The 19771-nt window shown below is 46.5% G+C and overlaps 1 protein-coding gene across 2 annotated transcripts in view; it reads right to left on the minus strand.

Moving 5' to 3' along the window:
• The window catches only part of NSD3 (nuclear receptor binding SET domain protein 3), a 139314-nt gene that overhangs the window by 95303 nt on the left and 24240 nt on the right, over positions 1–19771 (minus strand). For both annotated transcript variants that reach the window (XM_063448423.1, XM_063448422.1), the window contains exons 3-4: positions 12649–12814; positions 1644–1798 (exon numbers count right to left, since the gene is read on the minus strand). In XM_063448423.1, the coding sequence (XP_063304493.1) occupies positions 1644–1798; positions 12649–12814 (321 nt within the window). The remainder of the gene's footprint in view (positions 1–1643; positions 1799–12648; positions 12815–19771) is intronic.

Raw genomic sequence — 19771 nt, forward strand, 5'->3', positions numbered from 1 at the left:
ACACTACATGTTGTGGATTACACAACCAGCACCTCTCAATGCAAACATATAAAATTACAGTCATCTGAAACCCCAGCTCCACCCTCTGTACAAGCATTCCCTCCTGACCCGGCTTCATTCTCCCTTCAGCTTCTGATTCAGACTTCCCTCTAACTTCTGTTCCAGTTCTGCTCCAGAATACGGTTTCTTTAGTGAGTGCAAGACCGTGGAGACCGATAACTGTGGTCTGCACCCACCAGAGATGCAGACCACTTGCTCCTTGCTTGGACTATGTCCTCCCCAGGACCTCCCAGAGCAGCCCTAAGACTTGGCCACAGTAGGGCTAGAAACCTCAAAAAAACATATAGGAATAGAACTTGGATTGGTTAGAGGAGTGTCCCTGGAGTGGGAAGTCTGAATATGTGTATCTTTCATCCAGCATCGTTCTGGTGTCAAGCTTTGTCTACGCAGAGAATCACTAAAATTATCTCAGGTCAATCCAATACTTTCACCTTAAAGAAGCACTGAGAGCTCTGCGCACGCGCTGCACCAATAGCAATAGTGAGAAGCATTATTTATGTAGAGATTCAACTTAAGTGCCATCTTGATGGTATCTGACAGCCATAAGAGACATACTGACTGAAATGACAATGTTAACTTTTTCTTTCCTCCAGATTGCAGGCATACCATCTAGGTAACAATACCACTAAGTAAAGCTGTATTGTTCTGGTGATTAATTAATACATATAATTCAAAGGACATTTCACTGCATAAACAAACCGCTTTTATTCACAGCAATTCAGATACAATAACTTGGAGCAAGTCTGAAATGCAGTAATAAAGTTCTACACGAATAGGCATACATATTCTAACAGATTAACAGATTGTTCAAATGTTGGAAACCTGCTGCCGGAGGGGAAGCTTACACTGCCGGACACTTCACTAAATAGTACATTATTTGTAGAGGCTGGAAAGGGGGAATAAACAATTTTACATATAAAAGACAAACATGCACTACATAAACACACACTACATAAAGACAGACACTGCACCCACCACACACTACATAGACCATGCACACACCATAAATACACTGCACACACTCACTACTCAACAACTGCATGCACAACACACACCACATGCACTACACGACTGCACCCATCACAAAGACACTGCACCCACTACACAGGCACTACAACCACTACATGCATTACACAGACACTATGCCCATTACACACACTACACAGACACTGCATCCACAACACATATTGCATCAACTGCACAAACACAGACACTACACACTCGGGGTCTGCAATACCATAAGATGGCACAGGGAGTCACCTTTGGGTGCATCAGTCAGTGCTACAATAACCGGGCTGTGGGTGCCCGACAGGAGGAGAACACACAGCGCTCCACCTCCTGCCAATCACTTCATGTAGCGTGACAGAGCCAACCATTGTGGCCTTGGTTTTGGTGGTGCACGGGCAGCATTTCTTCCTTGGACCCAGGTAGCACAAAGTCTTGGGCCGGCCCTGTCCATGAATACATGTTTGTGTTCTTGACCCTAATGTGTTCTTTTAAGCAGCAACATCAAATTGTTATCTACTATTAGGCCACAATTTATCTCCAACTGTAATGAAATGAGCATTATTAGATCATGGCACCTTGAGTTTATCTGATTGATTGACAGCTTTTGCAGCATCTTCAGCCAACAGTTGTTCATACTGTTTTTGGCCTCTGTACTCCCGCATGCGCTTCTCATGTATCCATGCCCTTTCTGGCTCGTTACTGAAAAACTGCACATGATATTCACGGGCACCTGAAAAAAACAAATACATTTAATAAATTGAAGATATTGTATATCTTCTGCAAAACTGATGTAATAAAATATTACTTCCAAGGCCCAACAATATACATACTGCTAAACCCATGCATCACCAGTATCCTTTCTGTTGAATGATAGAGTATAGCAAGTTCACCAAGACTAATCTTTGGCACTAAAACGTTTGTCAACTGCATTTCCCATGATGTTCAGCCAGCAATCAGAATAAGCAGCAAAGTTAAATATATCAAGGATGCAATAAGTAAGTGTATTAAAACAAAACAAGAAAATGAGAACTCTCAGAGAAACCTCTATAGCTAGTCCTTCGGTTAGTCCCTGCTCACGTCTCAAAAATGTTTATTCCATTACAGAGAGAACCTTTACCATTTGCATATCAGACCGATTCCACCAATGAGGGCAGTTCAGATACTGGCAAGTTCCCTCTACAAAAAAGAGATATAGCAATCCCGAACAATTGTGTTGGCCTTCTTGGGACTCTTCAGCAAGGTGTAGCTGATAACCCTCATCAGACCTGAGTGGGGATTAATAGAATGTTATCCAATCTCGGGGTTCTCCTCTTCTCGTTTTTTGTAATGTAATAAATGAATTTTATTATTCTTTATTTTTATTTATAAAATATTTTACCAGGAAAGATACATTGAGATTTCTCTCGTTTTCAAGTACGTCCTGGGTCCACAAAACATTGCATTGATACAATAGGGTACAATAAAATACAAAAACAAAATGAATACACAATATATACAAAATTTTACCTAGAACAGGTAAGAAATATATCAACCGGGGGCGGGGCTGGACCGTCAAGCTGAAAGGAAGCCATCTCATGCAGCTCCGGTCCTGAGCCTGAATAAACACTAATTTACAGCTAGTAAACAGACCATCTGGCCCTCATCGTAGTATATTTGAACAGGGGAACACACAAGCATTAAAAAGAGACCAGTCTGGGGCTGAAGACCCCACAAATATGAGGATTCTGGAGCCTCAGGCCTACTGGAGAGCACGAGCCTGCAGCTTATAGCTGGACACGCTCAGCTAGTGTTTCATGAGACATTATAATATGGAGGTAACTGTCATCCCCAACATGCAAAGACGACCGGAGAGACCACGCTGCAGCCGGGGAGAGCATTCTGCTCAGGTAGGGTGGGAGCTTCCCAGAAAAGCTCTTAAACAAAGATGAAGGGTGCGTCTGGATTCCAGCGACAGCCAGTTTAGTCCTTTTAGCATTTCACAATGGTGGGTCATGTAATTACATTGTAGCACAAAGCGGCAGAGCGAGCTACACAATGTATTAAGCTGGGTTTGCGGTGCAGGTGCATATATTACATCCCCATAATCAATGATTGGCAGCAACATTTGCTGTACAATCTTTTCCTTTACTGAAGGGCTTAGGCAGGATTTGTTTATGTACAGGGCACCTAGTTTTGGATAAAGTTTAGATGCCAATTTTTCTATGTGGAGGCCAAAATATAGATTGGGGTCTAACAACATACATAAGTATTTGAAAGTGTAGACTGCGGTCAGTGTGATATTTGATTTTGTTCTGATGTATAGATGGGAATTTTGTAATTTGTGTAATTTAGGTACTGTTCCAAAGATCATTGTGATAGTTTGTCAGTGTTTAGGAAGAGTTTGTTTTTTGTGACCCACTTTTCTACCTCTGTGAACTGGTCTTGGAGCACAGCCTCAAACTGCGCTATAACATCACTGAGCTTGACAAAGACCAGCTCAGGTCAAAACGTTGCTGTGTGTTGTGCTCCTATAAAGCTGCGGTTTTGCCATCAATTTGAGTGCCTGAGCCACTACTTTATTTCATACATTTTACGTTGGGCCTGGCCTTGCCCTGCCCGGATCCGGTTCACCTTGATAGCCTAGTGAGTGAGGTCTCCTGTACCATAATCTTCAATACGAAAAAAGCCGGTGAATACAAAATTAATTAATGGAAACCAATTTAAAATACAATTTTATGGGGGAATTTAACAAGGGGAAAACGTGTGCCAAATAAAGAGTGATCAGTATGGAAACCAATAGACTGTCTCAAAATGTAGCTCTTTTCTTCCAAAAGAGCACCTGTTTTACCTTGATAAATGTATGTGTACTATGTGGTCATGAACACATCTGCGAAAATACCCTTTCCCAATGCATTTCCTGGTATACTTTTGCTCTATGGGGCAACTATTTCCACTTAATTAATTAGTTTACTATTCTGTTTACATATTCCTCTTATGCAAATGTTTTGGTGAAATTTGAAAAATATTTATCCTGGGACTGAGCACTTCCATCTAGGGTTGGAGTGACCTCCTCACAGAGGCTTGCCTGCACTTATTCCTTTCACTGCACCTCACCTACCTTTTACTTTCTTCCATCTAGGCTCTCTGTCAATTATAATTGTAAATGTGGGCATTTTCGGTCATCGAACATACCGTATTTATCGGCGTATAACACGCACTTTTTCTCCCTGAAAATAGGGGGGAAATCGTGGGTGCGTGTTATACGCCGATATCCCATAATTACTTACCTGTCTTGAAGCCGGCCCACGCCAGAATACTATGGGAGGGGGGAGAGAATACTATGGGAGGGGGGGGAGAGAATACTATGGGAGGGAGATAGAGAGAATACTATGGGAGGGGGGGAAGAGAGAATACTATGGGAGGGGGGGAAGAGAATACTATGGGAGGGGGGGAAGAGAATACTATGGGAGGGGGGAAGAGAATACTATGGGAGGGGGGAAGAGAATACTATGGGGGGGGAGAGAATACTATGGGAGGGGGGGGAGCGAATACTATGGGAGGGGGGGAGAGAATACTATGGGAGGGGGGGAGAGAATACTATGGGAGGGGGGAGAGAATACTATGGGAGGGGGGGAGAGAATACTATGGGAGGGGGGCGAGAATACTATGGGAGGGGGGGCGAGAATACTATGGGAGGGGGGGAGAGAATACTATGGGAGGGGTGGAGAGAATACTATGGGAGGGGTGGAGAGAATACTATGGGAGGGGGGGAGAGAATACTATGGGAGGGGGGGAGAGAATACTATGGGAGGGGGGGCGAGAATACTATGGGAGGGGGGGCGAGAATACTATGGGAGGGGGGGAGAGAATACTATGGGAGGGGTGGAGAGAATACTATGGGAGGGGTGGAGAGAATACTATGGGAGGGGTGGAGAGAATACTATGGGAGGGGTGGAGAGAATACTATGGGAGGGGTGGAGAGAATACTATGGGAGGGGTGGAGAGAATACTATGGGAGGGGTGGAGAGAATACTATGGGAGGGTGGAGAGAATACTATGGGAGGGTGGAGAGAATACTATGGGAGGGGTGAGAATACTATGGGAGGGGGGGAGAGAATACTATGGGAGGGAGGGAGAGAATACTATGGGAGGGAGGGAGAGAATACTATGGGAGGGAGGGAGAGAATACTATGGGAGGGAGGGAGAGAATACTATGGGAGGGGGGAAGAGAATACTATGGGAGGGGGGAGAGAATACTATGGGAGGGGGGGAGAGAATACTATGGGGGGGAGAGAATACTATGGGGGGGGGGAATACTATGGGGGAAGAGAATACCAGGGGGGGGGGGAGAGAATACTATGGGAGGGAGGGAGAGAATACTATGGGAGGGAGGGAGAGAATACTATGGGAGGGAGGGAAGAGAATACTATGGGAGGGGGGAAGAGAATACTATGGGAGGGGGGATAGAATACTATGGGAGGGGGGGAGAGAATACTATGGGGGGGAGAGAATACTATGGGGGGGAGAGAATACTATGGGGGGGGGGAATACTATGGGGGAAGAGAATACCAAGGGGGGGGGAGAGAATACTATGGGAGGGGGGGAGAGAATACTATGGGAGGGGTGGAGAGAATACTATGGGAGGGGGAGAATACTATGGGAGGGGGAGAATACTATGGGGGGGGGAGAATACTATGGGGGGGGAGGGAGAGAATACTATGGGAGGGAGGGAGGGAGGGAATACTATGGGAGGGAGGGAGAGAATACTATGGGAGGAGGGGAGAGAATACTATGGGAGGAGGGGAGAGAATACTATGGGAGGAGGGGAGAGAATACTATGGGAGGGGGGGAGAGAATACTATGGGAGGGGGGGAGAGAATACTATGGGAGGGGTGGAGAGAATACTATGGGAGGGGTGGAGAGAATACTATGGGAGGGGGGAGAGAATACTATGGGGGGGAGAGAATACTATGGGAGGGGGGGAGAGAATACTATGGGAGGGAGGGAGAGAATACTATGGGAGGGAGGGAGAGAATACTATAGGAGGGGGAAGAGAATACTATGGGAGGGGGGAAGAGAATACTATGGGAGGGGGGAGAGAATACTATGGGAGGGGGGGAGAGAATACTATGGGAGGGGGGGAGAGAATACTATGGGAGGGGGGAGAGAATACTATGGGAGGGGGGGAGAGAATACTATGGGAGGGGGGGAGAGAATACTATGGGAGGGGGGAGAGAATACTATGGGAGGGGGGAGAGAATACTATGGGGGGGGAATACTATGGGGGAAGAGAATACTATGGGGGAAGAGAATACTATGGGGGAAGAGAATACTATGGGGGAAGAGAATACTATGGGGGAAGAGAATACTATGGGGGAAGAGAATACTATGGGAGGGGGGGAGAGAATACTATGGGAGGGGTGGAGAGAATACTATGGGAGGGGTGGAGAGAATACTATGGGAGGGGGAGAATACTATGGGAGGGGGAGAATACTATGGGAGGGGGAGAATACTATGGGAGGGAGGGAGAGAATACTATGGGAGGGAGGGAGAGAATACTATGGGAGGGAGGGAGAGAATACTATGGGAGGGAGGGAGAGAATACTATGGGAGGGAGGGAGAGAATACTATGGGAGGGAGGGAGAGAATACTATGGGAGGGAGGGAGAGAATACTATGGGAGGGAGGGAGAGAATACTATGGGAGGAGGGGAGAGAATACTATGGGAGGGGGAGAATACTATGGGGGGAGAGAATACTATGGGGGGAGAGAATACTATGGGGGGAGAGAATACTATGGGGGGAGAGAATACTATGGGGGGAGAGAATACTATGGGGGGGGAGAGAATACTATGGGGGGAGAGAATACTATGGGGGGAGAGAATACTATGGGGGGAGAGAATACTATGGGGGGAGAGAATACTATGGGGGGGAGAGAATACTATGGGGGGAGAGAATACTATGGGAGGGGGGGAAGAGAATACTATGGGAGGGAGGGAGAGAATACTATGGGAGGGAGGGAGAGAATACTATGGGAGGGAGGGAGAGAATACTATGGGAGGGAGGGAGAGAATACTATGGGAGGGAGGGAGAGAATACTATGGGAGGGAGGGAGAGAATACTATGGGAGGGAGGGAGAGAATACTATGGGAGGGAGGGAGAGAATACTATGGGAGGGAGGGAGAGAATACTATGGGAGGGAGGGAGAGAATACTATGGGAGGGAGGGAGAGAATACTATGGGAGGGAGGGAGAGAATACTATGGGAGGGAGGGAGAGAATACTATGGGAGGGGGGAGAGAATACTATGGGAGGGGGGGAGAGAATACTATGGGAGGGGGGGAGAGAATACTATGGGAGGGGGGGGAGAGAATACTATGGGGGGGGGAGAGAATACTATGGGAGGGGGGGGAGAGAATACTATGGGAGGGGGGGGAGAGAATACTATGGGAGGGGGGGGAGAGAATACTATGGGAGGGGGGGAGAGAATACTATGGGAGGGGGGGAGAGAATACTATGGGAGGGGGGAGAGAATACTATGGGAGGGGGGGAGAGAATACTATGGGAGGGAGGGAGAGAATACTATGGGAGGGAGGGAGAGAATACTATGGGAGGGAGGGAGAGAATACTATGGGAGGGAGGGAGAGAATACTATGGGAGGGAGGGAGAGAATACTATGGGAGGGAGGGAGAGAATACTATGGGAGGGAGGGAGAGAATACTATGGGAGGGAGGGAGAGAATACTATGGGAGGGAGGGAGAGAATACTATGGGAGGGAGGGAGAGAATACTATGGGAGGGAGGGAGAGAATACTATGGGAGGGAGGGAGAGAATACTATGGGAGGGAGGGAGAGAATACTATGGGAGGGAGGGAGAGAATACTATGGGAGGGAGGGAGAGAATACTATGGGAGGGAGGGAGAGAATACTATGGGAGGGAGGGAGAGAATACTATGGGAGGGAGGGAGAGAATACTATGGGAGGGAGGGAGAGAATACTATGGGAGGGAGGGAGAGAATACTATGGGAGGGAGGGAGAGAATACTATGGGAGGGAGGGAGAGAATACTATGGGAGGGAGGGAGAGAATACTATGGGAGGGAGGGAGAGAATACTATGGGAGGGAGGGAGAGAATACTATGGGAGGGAGGGAGAGAATACTATGGGAGGGGGGGAGAGAATACTATGGGAGGGGGGGAGAGAATACTATGGGAGGGGGGGAGAGAATACTATGGGAGGGGGGGAGAGAATACTATGGGGGTAGAGAATACTATGGGGGGGAGAGAATACTATGGGGGGAGAGAATACTATGGGGGGAGAGAATACTATGGGAGGGGGGGAAGAGAATACTATGGGAGGGAGGGAGAGAATACTATGGGAGGGAGGGAGAGAATACTATGGGAGGGGGGAGAGAATACTATGGGAGGGGGGGAGAATACTATGGAGGGGGGAGGGGGAGAGAATACTATGGGAGGGGGGAGAGAATACTATGGGAGGGGGGAGAGAATACTATGGGAGGGGGGAGAGAATACTATGGGAGGGGGGAGAGAATACTATGGGAGGGGGGGAGAGAATACTATGGGAGGGGGGGGAGAGAATACTATGGGAGGGGGGGAGAGAATACTATGGGAGGGGGGGAGAGAATACTATGGGAGGGGGGGAGAGAATACTATGGGAGGGGGGGAGAGAATACTATGGGAGGGGGGGAGAGAATACTATGGGAGGGGGGGGGAGAGAATACTATGGGAGGGGGGGAGAGAATACTATGGGAGGGGGGGAGAGAATACTATGGGAGGGGGGGAGAATACTATGGGGGGGAGAGAATACTATGGGAGGGGGGAGAATACTATGGGGGAAGAGAATACTATGGGAGGGGGGAAGAGAATACTATGGGAGGGAGGGAGAGAATACTATGGGAGGGAGGGAGAGAATACTATGGGAGGGAGGGAGAGAATACTATGGGGGGGAGAGAATACTATGGGGGGGAGAGAATACTATGGGGGGGAGAGAATACTATGGGGGGAGAGAATACTATGGGAGGGGGGAGAATACTATGGGGGAAGAGAATACTATGGGGGAAGAGAATACTATGGGAGGGGGGAAGAGAATACTATGGGAGGGAGGGAGAGAATACTATGGGAGGGAGGGAGAGAATACTATGGGAGGGAGGGAGAGAATACTATGGGAGGGAGGGAGAGAATACTATGGGAGGGAGGGAGAGAATACTATGGGAGGGGGGGAGAGAATACTATGGGAGGGGGGGAGAGAATACTATGGGAGGGGGGGAGAGAATACTATGGGGGGGGAGAGAATACTATGGGGGGGAAGAATACTATGGGAGGGGGGAAGAGAATACTATGGGGGGGAGAATACTATGGGAGGGGGGAGAGAATACTATGGGAGGGGGGAGAGAATACTATGGGAGGGGGGAGAGAATACTATGGGAGGGGGGAGAGAATACTATGGGAGGGGGGAGAGAATACTATGGGAGGGGGGAGAATACTATGGGAGGGGGGAGAATACTATGGGAGGGGGGAGAATACTATGGGAGGGGGGAGAATACTATGGGAGGGGGGAGAATACTATGGGGGGGGGGAGAATACTATGGGAGGGGGGGAGAATACTATGGGAGGGGGGGAGAATACTATGAAGGGGGGGAGAATACTATGGAAAGGGGGGGAGAATACTATGGAAAGGGGGAGAGAATACTATGGAAAGGGGGGGAACACTATGGGATGAGGGGGGGAACACTATGGAAAGGGGGGGCACTATGGGATGAGGGGGGGAACACTATGGGATGAGGGGGGAACACTATGGGATGAGGGGGGAACACTATGGGATGAGGGGGTGGAGCACTATGGGAGGGGGTGGAGCACTATGGGAGGGGGTGGAGCACTATGGGAGGGGGTGGAGAATACTATGGGGGGAGAATACTATGGAAAGGGGGGGGGAGAATACTATGGAAAGGGGGGGGGAGAATACTATGGAAAGGGGGGGGGGAGAATACTATGGAAAGGGGGGGGGAGAATACTATGGAAAGGGGGGGGAGAATACTATGGAAAGGGGGGGGAGAATACTATGGAAAGGGGGGGGAGAATACTATGGAAAGGGGGGGGAGAATACTATGGAAAGGGGGGGGAGAATACTATGGAAAGGGGGGGAGAATACTATGGGAGGGGGGGGAGAGAATACTATGGGAGGGGGGGAGAGAATACTATGGGAGGGGGGGAGAGAATACTATGGGAGGGGGGGAGAGAATACTATGGGAGGGGGGGAGAGAATACTATGGGAGGGGGGGAGAGAATACTATGGGAGGGGGGGAGAGAATACTATGGGAGGGGGGGAGAATACTATGGGGGGGAGAGAATACTATGGGGGGGAGAGAATACTATGGGGGGGAGAGAATACTATGGGAGGGGGGAGAATACTATGGGGGAAGAGAATACTATGGGGGGGAAGAGAATACTATGGGAGGGAGGGAGAGAATACTATGGGAGGGAGGGAGAGAATACTATGGGAGGGAGGGAGAGAATACTATGGGAGGGAGGGAGAGAATACTATGGGAGGGAGGGAGAGAATACTATGGGAGGGAGGGAGAGAATACTATGGGAGGGAGGGAGAGAATACTATGGGAGGGAGGGAGAGAATACTATGGGAGGGGGGGAGAGAGTACTATGGGAGGGGGGGAGAGAATACTATGGGAGGGGGGGAGAGAATACTATGGGGGGGGGAGAGAATACTATGGGGGGAAGAATACTATGGGAGGGGGGGAAGAGAATACTATGGGGGGGAGAATACTATGGGAGGGGGGAGAGAATACTATGGGAGGGGGGAGAGAATACTATGGGGGGGAGAATACTATGGGAGGGGGGAGAGAATACTATGGGAGGGGGGAGAGAATACTATGGGAGGGGGGAGAGAATACTATGGGAGGGGGGAGAATACTATGGGAGGGGGGAGAATACTATGGGAGGGGGGAGAATACTATGGGAGGGGGGGAGAATACTATGGAAAGGGGGGGAGAATACTATGGAAAGGGGGGGAGAATACTATGGAAAGGGGGAGAGAATACTATGGAAAGGGGGGGAACACTATGGGATGAGGGGGGGAACACTATGGAAAGGGGGGGCACTATGGGATGAGGGGGGGAACACTATGGGATGAGGGGGGGAACACTATGGGATGAGGGGGGAACACTATGGGATGAGGGGGTGGAGCACTATGGGAGGGGGTGGAGCACTATGGGAGGGGGTGGAGAATACTATGGGGGGAGAATACTATGGAAAGGGGGGGGAGAATACTATGGAAAGGGGGGGGAGAATACTATGGAAAGGGGGGGGGAGAATACTATGGAAAGGGGGGGGGAGAATACTATGGAAAGGGGGGGAGAATACTATGGAAAGGGGGGGGAGAATACTATGGAAAGGGGGGGAGAATACTATGGAAAGGGGGGGAGAATACTATGGAAAGGGGGGGAGAATACTATGGAAGGGGGGGAGAATACTATGGAAGGGGGGAGAATACTATGGAAGGGGGGAGAATACTATGGAAAGGGGGGGCACTATGGGATGAGGGGGGGGAACACTATGGGATGAGGGGGGAACACTATGGGAGGGGGTGGAGAATACTATGGGAGGGGGGGAGAATACTATGGGAGGGGGGGGGGGGACACTATGGGATGAGGGGGGGGGATACTATGGGAGGGGGGGAAATTTCCTGGAATTTCCTTCTTAAAATGAGGTGCGTGTTATACGCCGTTGCGTGTTATACGCCGATAAATACGGTAGCTAAAGGAAGAGAAGAAACCAAACCAGCATTTTTGGTGTCATCTTCATTTGCAATATGTGCCCTGGCTGTGCCTGTACTGAACTGGATTGTAATATCACTCGATAAGGGTGGCGTTTAGCCCACCACACCTCCTTGGCAATCTCAGCCAATCCAATGCTTTACCTGTGGGAAAGCATTGGATTGGATTACATCATTAATTCTGATGATGTCAGACAAAGAGGCGGATTAGAGGCAGGGCTAGCACCTGCAGACCACAAAGAGCAGGAAATAAGGTAAGCTTTAAACCTTTCTAAGGAGGTGGGGGGCAGGCCACCTAAATGGTGGTTTTAACACTATAGGATCAGAAACACAGGTTTGTGGTTCTGACCCTATAGTGTTCCTTTAACACAAGCTATATCCGATTTTCAATAATTTGTTCAATGGTGTAAACTCCAAAAGAGTGAGTTATGCTTTAAGCCCTCTAGATATTATAGTATATAGTATAGTTCATCTGATCAAAAACTGAGCAATTAGTCAAGAGCTAGTGTAAGTTCAAGAATCCCAAAGTTGTATGCAAGCACCAGGAATTTAAAACATGCACTCAGAGTTGTTCTGACATATATAGTCTGAACGCTGGAGTCCCCATAGAGAAAGAGTAAGCCAGGAGATGCACTGAAAAGAGGTATTCATATTGATTACTGAAGTTTGAATGATGGTTACTGAAGACAGAAGCATGCAGTAGAGGTTACGCAATGAGTTAGCTGACTCATCAGTGCATACTTCTTACCATACAACAATACTAAGCACACACAAAGATACCTGGCATCTAATTTCCTTTACCTCTTGTATTTATTTTGCTGTGGACATGCAGTTGAGGGTCACAGGATACCATACAGGGCCACCATGGGTACGTTCCTACTTTTGACCATACCAAGTCTCCCACATGGAACCAAACACCAGTCCTGACTTCAGAAGAGAGTGGTGAAACAGGCAAGGACTGCTGAACCTAGAAAACATGAACATTGTTATGGTTACATTTCAGTGAATTAACATTTAAATCCACAAAACTATCCCAACAGATTCACACACACACACCATGTGGGAGGCTTCTTTGATGGCTCCTTAAGACAAAAACTCCTTAAAGGAACACTGGGAAACATTGTCAAAATTAAGTTGTAATGGTACCAGGAGATACATGGTGCTGGCTTACTTTTAGGTGTTAAAGTGTTCACAAGTGGTTAACCCCAAAGAAACATTTCTCTCCGTGCCCTCTCCACCTCTTTCTCAAAATGTTCAGAACTAGTGTCTAGGAGACCCACAATTTAGGGGTGCCACTAATTTGGCTTAGAGAGTCCATCAGCTCCCCATTTAAAAAATAAATAAAATAAATAAATATATATATATATATATATATATATATATATATATATATATATTGGGGGGGGGGGGTACCATTTTTTTCATATGGCAGTGATGGCACCTTTTATCCTTGATATTTTCCCTTATTTTGACTTTTAGAATTGTATTCTTTATTTTGGTCATTTTTTTCTCATTACTATTTTTTTTACAGTATGATTTTTTTTATATACTATATAACTTGCCTGATCTTAACAGGACACTATAGTCACCCAGAATACTTCATCTTAATATGGACCCTTTAATAAATATGTAAAGCAGTTTTGTTGTATAGATCATGCCTAATGAAATTGCTTTGTTTATGCACCCTCATCACACCTTCCTGCATGTGACTTGCATTGCCTTCCTAAACACTTCCTGTAAAGAGACATCTAATGTTTACACTTCCTTTACTGCAAATTCTCTCCTGCTCTGTTTAATCGCTTGCTAGACCATACAGGAGCCTCCTGCTTGTGATACAAGTTCAAATTACGGAGCAGGAAATAAAAACGTATAAAGTAAGCTAACATCCCATTGAAAATTAAACCACTTTTTAATGCAGGCTGTAATAGTCACAGCTAAGGAAGGTGAGGCTAGGGCTGCATGAAGAAAAACAAAAGTCATAACTCCTAAATGGGAGGGGTAGCCATACACTCACCCCTCATTGCAGGCAGTTTATTTTTTTTAATGAACCCTTCCTCCAAGTCCCCAATACTTCCCTCCGTTTCCTACCCATGTCTTTCCTGGCCAGAGCATGTGCATGTAACACAAGACAGAAATAGGTCCAATCACAGGCGTCTCTATGAGAAACCTGTGATTGGACCACGCGTGGGACCGTAGATGTGAGGATGGGGTGTTGTGACAAACTGCCCTCTCCAAGTGAGTTTGCCACGAGCTCCTGGAGGAGCCTGCTTGCCAGCCTCCTGACCACAGGCTATGGGCCCTGCAGGGAAACCTGTAAAAGACTACCAAACTTGACCGACCATTAGCACTGATTTCATGGAACTGTTTTGGGCATAGGACCATGTGCACGGTCTGTTAAAAGTATGACTTCCAGGAAATTCCTGAACCCCTGAACTGATTTGGGTGATTTTTGGATATATTGGTCACCCAGATCAGGGCGATGAGTAGATGTAACTGTTTTTGTGGGGATATCATGTGTTTTGGGGTACTTTGGGGACTTTTTAAAAATGTATGTTTTGTCTGTGCTTGGAGATAATTGGATTAGAATTAGTACACTTACTGATCCAATTATCTCCCAAGCAGAGGGGAGGGATTGTGTGCCGTGTGTGGGAGTGCCTCACATTGTAAATGTGTTATTATTTGTAAATTTATGTCCCTGTCCCCAACAAGGTCCATGTGGGCGTACCCCATGCTTGGGGACTTGCATAAAAGGCCAAGTGTCCCCCATTCGGCTCCAGAAAGGAGCGGTTCCAGGGCCCCAGTCAGCCCACGGCAAATGTGGGCAGAAGTGCTGCGGTTTGTCTCCTGTTCCAGCTAGGAAGCGGTCCTTGGCTGAGGTACCCAGCCGGGGTACAGGGAGCTCTGCTACAGGCGTAAAAGTCGCGGATTGCAGGAAAGAAAAAAAAACTAAACACAACAACAACAAAATAATAGGTTCATATTTAGCTGAAATCAAAGTAGGGAAACCCACTCAAAAGTGGCCAATAGAGCATTTGAAACAGAAAGGACCCCATGCTCCAGAGGTTTAAAGAAACCATTTAATTTTTATTTTTAATATCCTTCCCTGCCTACCACTACCCTCTTCCCTTACCAGCTCACAAGGTGTGCATGCGCTGAGCCAGTGAGATTGGCATAATCAAATGCTCTTTAAGAAGCATTTTATTGGACCTTGCAAGGGCAGCAAGGACAGAGTGGATGTGGAAGCCGGCAACAGGAGCTTCACCAGGGCTGGATTCAAGGTACTTTTATCTTCATCTTCATTTTACATTGTTTTAAATGGGATACAGAAGGGTGTACTTTAGGCACAAAAGCAGAGCAAATGCACTGGCAGCATTCCACAATTATTTGTCTGCGGTTGCAAACTAGGAAAGGAGGGCAGGTGTCAACATGCTCATCCACTGAGGAGCTCCATTCGCAAACTTGACTGCCATGCATCCCCACTCACGTGAAGTACAAGATCAAAATAATTCACAGTTTAATAACTTTCCAAGCACACACTGCTAGCAAAATGAGCAGATCAAATTGTGTTCGCTTTAAAAAAAGTTATACAGCATGTCAATTAAAGGAATACTATAGTGTTAGAAATACAAAACTGTATTTACTATAGAGTGTCCCACTATTTCCGCCCCACCACCCCAGAGCCAATGAAAGTGTTAAAAACCTCTTTAGCCACTTACCTGATTCTCCTCAAAAGTTTCTGTCTTCCCTATGGGGATTTTCAAGACACTAGACGTCATCATGCAAAGCGTTAGGATATCCAACGTTGTTTCACGGAGTTGAACTGCACGTGAATCAAGGTAGCGCCTCTAAAGCTGCAATGTTTTACATTGCACGGTTAAGGGAACAGGTACACTGCACTTAGAACACTTTAATGACATTAAGTGGTCTGGGTGCCTAGAGTGTACCGTTAAACTACAATTTTATAAATTTGATGATAATTTTGCAATATGTAGATTACATTTTAATCTCCATTGACATGTCTATTTTGGATGACATGTAAACATTATTTGAAGTGCAAAGTGTGCACTTCAGGAATTTTTTTATATTTACTATTTACAGGCTTGCCTACGTTGGAATCAAAATGAGCAGGCATTTTGTTGAAATACAAAAAGTTCTTCATCTTCCAAAATAACAAAATTAAATCAAAAACACATCTGACAAAAAGGTATAAAAACATTTCATTTCTAAAGATTGTCTACAAGTAAATAAATGGTTTGATATAATACCAAAACCACTACAGAGGTAAATCTGCATAACAAAAAGCTTTACCCATTTGAGAAATAGAACAAGTCAGTAATGTCATAAATAATTATGCATTTTTACTATTACTGAATGTACATGCACATGTCACATATAGGTAAAATCGCAAAACCTATTTAATACTCTATAAGGTGAGGGATGTTGAGGGATTTGTCATAAGGCGAAATAATGGAAATTAAAAACAGGAAGAGAGGGGGTTGTAAAATATGTGGCTTTGCTCCTGGGAAATTTGTTAAACTTTGGACAACTGGGAATGAGAAGCCTGGACAAAATAAGCATGTAAACAAGTCAAAAATGACACTGTGTAAAAAGAGCACGTGACCTGAAGCTGGTCTAGGTTAATACAGTAAGAAGGAGGAAAAAAAAATATAACTTGCTGAAAAGTATCACAATAAGCTTGTCTGAGAAGGTTCCATAAAAAAAATAGTAAAATTTATTTTAACACTGTTTAGGGAAACACTATGTACCATACCTACTACATCAAGGAGTTTGCAAGTTCCATGCCCTGGTAATCCGTTAGTCATTAGCTAGCATACCAGGTTTAAAAAGTATTAATTAGCTGAGAGTGAGTCGGTACAATAGTGTGGCAATATGACCTTCCTTTTTAAAAAAAAAAAACAAAAAAAAAAACTTTTTTTTTTTTTTTTTAAGGCCAATCATTTCATTAAAACCAATATGACAGCAGGCTATATTCAAGCAAGGTAAGTACCGGTATTTAAGCGTTTATCAACCACTTGACAGATTCTAGCGCCAATGGACTCTTGACAACATAACCTTTACATAAAGCATGTCAAAATCGTGGCCCACAGGCCCGCAAGGACCATCTTTGCGGCCTGGCAAGCCGCGAGTACATGCTTATTGTTAAAGCAGAGTAGGCACCTGCTTTCCCCACATTGCAGGTGCCTACTCTGCTAAAATTTACCCGGTCGGGAGGAGAAGTCGCTGGAGGAGCTCAGTCTTCCTGCTCCTCACTGCTCCCTCGCACGCGCCGTCTGTTGTGATGCCGGGCGCTGGAATATGACATCACATTCCGGCACCCAGCATCACTAAACTGCACGCGAGGGAGCAGTGAGGAGCAGGAAGGAGATCTCCAGATAGAAGATTCCCACACGAGCTCCCAAAGGTAGGGAACAAGTCTGTCAATTAGTCTGTCAGTGTCTGTGTGTGTATGTTGGGCAGTGGAGTACCTGGAGGTGCATGGAGGCATGCAATGCCACATCACATTCCGACGTGACATTGACGTGCTCCACCTTTACAGGGTTTCAAGAAGTAGCGGGAGGATCAGATTTGGCACAGGGTGCGGACGGCGCCATTTGGGGTATACCAAAGGCCGGACTCCGCGGTCGCACACTGGTAGCGGCAATGTAAATGGAGTATGCTTGTTGGCTAGAGGGGGGTACTGGGATTTAGTAGAGGGGGATGCCGGGTTTTTTTTTTATACTGTACTTTTCAAAATAAACCTACGTTTCTATGAAAATGTAAGGTGTGTTGTTTTTTTTTGCTGCCCCATTATTATTGCCATTTATATAGCGCCAACAGATTCTGTAGCGCCTTACAATATTATGAGAGGAAGAATGTAACTATAAATAGGACAATTAAAAGAAAACTTACAGGAACAATAGGTTGAAGAGGACCCTCCTCAAACGAGCTTTCAGTCTATAGGAGGTGGGGTATAAGACACGTTAGGACAGGAAATATCAATCAAATAGGGTGGGAGTGAAGCAGAGCTGGAGGAGAGAGTAAAGCACCGCCCTATAGGAGAGAGCAAGAGACAGGTATGTAAGGTACAGGTTACTCTGGGAGGCCATAAGCTTTCCTGAAGAGATGGGTTTTAAGGCTCTTCTTAAATGATTGAAGACTAGGGGAGAGTCTGATGGCGGTAGGCAGGCCATTCCATTCACTGCTGCTTATTTTGGTGGACATGCCTTGCTCACAATATTGTAATAAATCTGCACTATAAGGATACTCTTTCTCCAGAAGTCTTTTTTTCTTTCTTTCTCCCATTAAACCTTGTTTATGTGGTCCATGCTAGACTTTGAGTTTGACATGCTTCCTTCTGCATGTTTACCGTCACCCAGAAAAGAGAACAGGAAAAAATAAATAAAGCACTTAAAACACCATCCTAACCCTTGTTAACTCAGCCCCATAGGAATATCTAGTAGATAGTATCAAGTTTTAGGTTTCTTGTTCCCTTCCCAACTGTGTGAGGTTCCCTTGTATTCGTCCTAGTGATTGAATTTATTAAGGCTATTTATATTCCCTGCTTATTATTTTTCCTTTTCCAAAGGGGTGATCTCTAATTATTGGGGGTTTTTTGATCCGTGTTGAAAGTCCTTGGCCAGGTACTGGGTTCCCTCAAATAAAAAAAATTAAAAAGGGGGTTAGTTAGCTAAAAAAATGTCTCCATTGCTGCCATTTGTGTTACTAGCCTTGCATTACCTCCCTGCTCCTTTAGCCATATGAGGTGATTTAGCTTAGACCAATGCACTTGGGCTCTCTCATACTGAAGGGGGGGGGGGGGTTGTCATCCACAGGGATCCTAAAAGGGTTTGGGTCAGGCCCTCTTTTTTTTTTTTTTTTTTGCCGTGCAAAGAAATATAACAACACGCGTGAGGTACCCCAACGGCATTCCTCACGCCGATATTCATACTTTTCAACAATGGTGTATTTAGAATTACTTGCACATTTTCATTTCTTTTTTTTATTGAAGGAAATCACGGTTAGAGAATAGGAATTTAAGTAGTATATGATTCTAACTTAGCTTAGTAGATTTACTGCACTTTATCAAAAACTATATTGTCAGAGTAGTAACCGTGCTATAACATAGGATTAACATACTATGTGGCCTCAGACGTTCACTGTAAGTAATAAGCGTGCCATGACTTTTAGTTAAGCAAGCTTTGAGGGTTCAGTATATTATCGTTAGTGATGGACATGCTAGGCTGCATACAATCTAGTGTGTCATGCTTAGGTAGGTAGGCAACATACACAGATCTTTAACTGAGTTTAAGCTTCAGCTGGTGAGTGCTAGGTTTCACCCCCTCACCCCTACCCAACCGCTCGTTCAGTCAAGGTTGTTAAGGCTAAATCTGTGTGACAGAGAGACTTGCTTTCAAAGTGTCCTCATATGCCTCTTGGTAGTCTCGGCCTTCCTTGGGTTCAGCGTGTTCCCATTGCAGGTCGGCTGCCCGTGCGTGGTGTGACTCCGTCGGTGTCGCCTGGTAGGCGCCGTGCAGCAGACCCGGAGTAGCGTGCGGCTCTCAGCAGGGTACCTCTGGATCTTGGTGAGTCGGGGTAGTGGCAAGTTGCGGTTCCTGATCCTGTGGTCTGTTCCGTTTAGCTTGTTTTGCCTGCTATACTTCTCTCTCCGCTGCCTGTCGCGGCCCTGTTCTTCTTCGTACAGCCTCGGCCCAGTCTCAGCTTCTAGAAATGAGCAGTTTGTTAGGGCACGAGGGTGCAGGCGGGTGGATGGCTGCAGTAGTAGTCTGTGCTGCCGGTGCCTGCTCCCCGTCCTGTTTACTGCAGATGCGGGTGAGTAGCCTGTGGTGTCTCTGATCTCGGCGCCATCAAATGCGGCCTCAGTCATCTTGAATGTAATGTTTTAGTTGCGGGTCGGGTGCTTTGC

This window comes from Pelobates fuscus, chromosome 3 (genome assembly GCF_036172605.1).
Source record: "Pelobates fuscus isolate aPelFus1 chromosome 3, aPelFus1.pri, whole genome shotgun sequence".
Taxonomy (NCBI): Eukaryota; Metazoa; Chordata; class Amphibia; order Anura; family Pelobatidae; genus Pelobates; species Pelobates fuscus.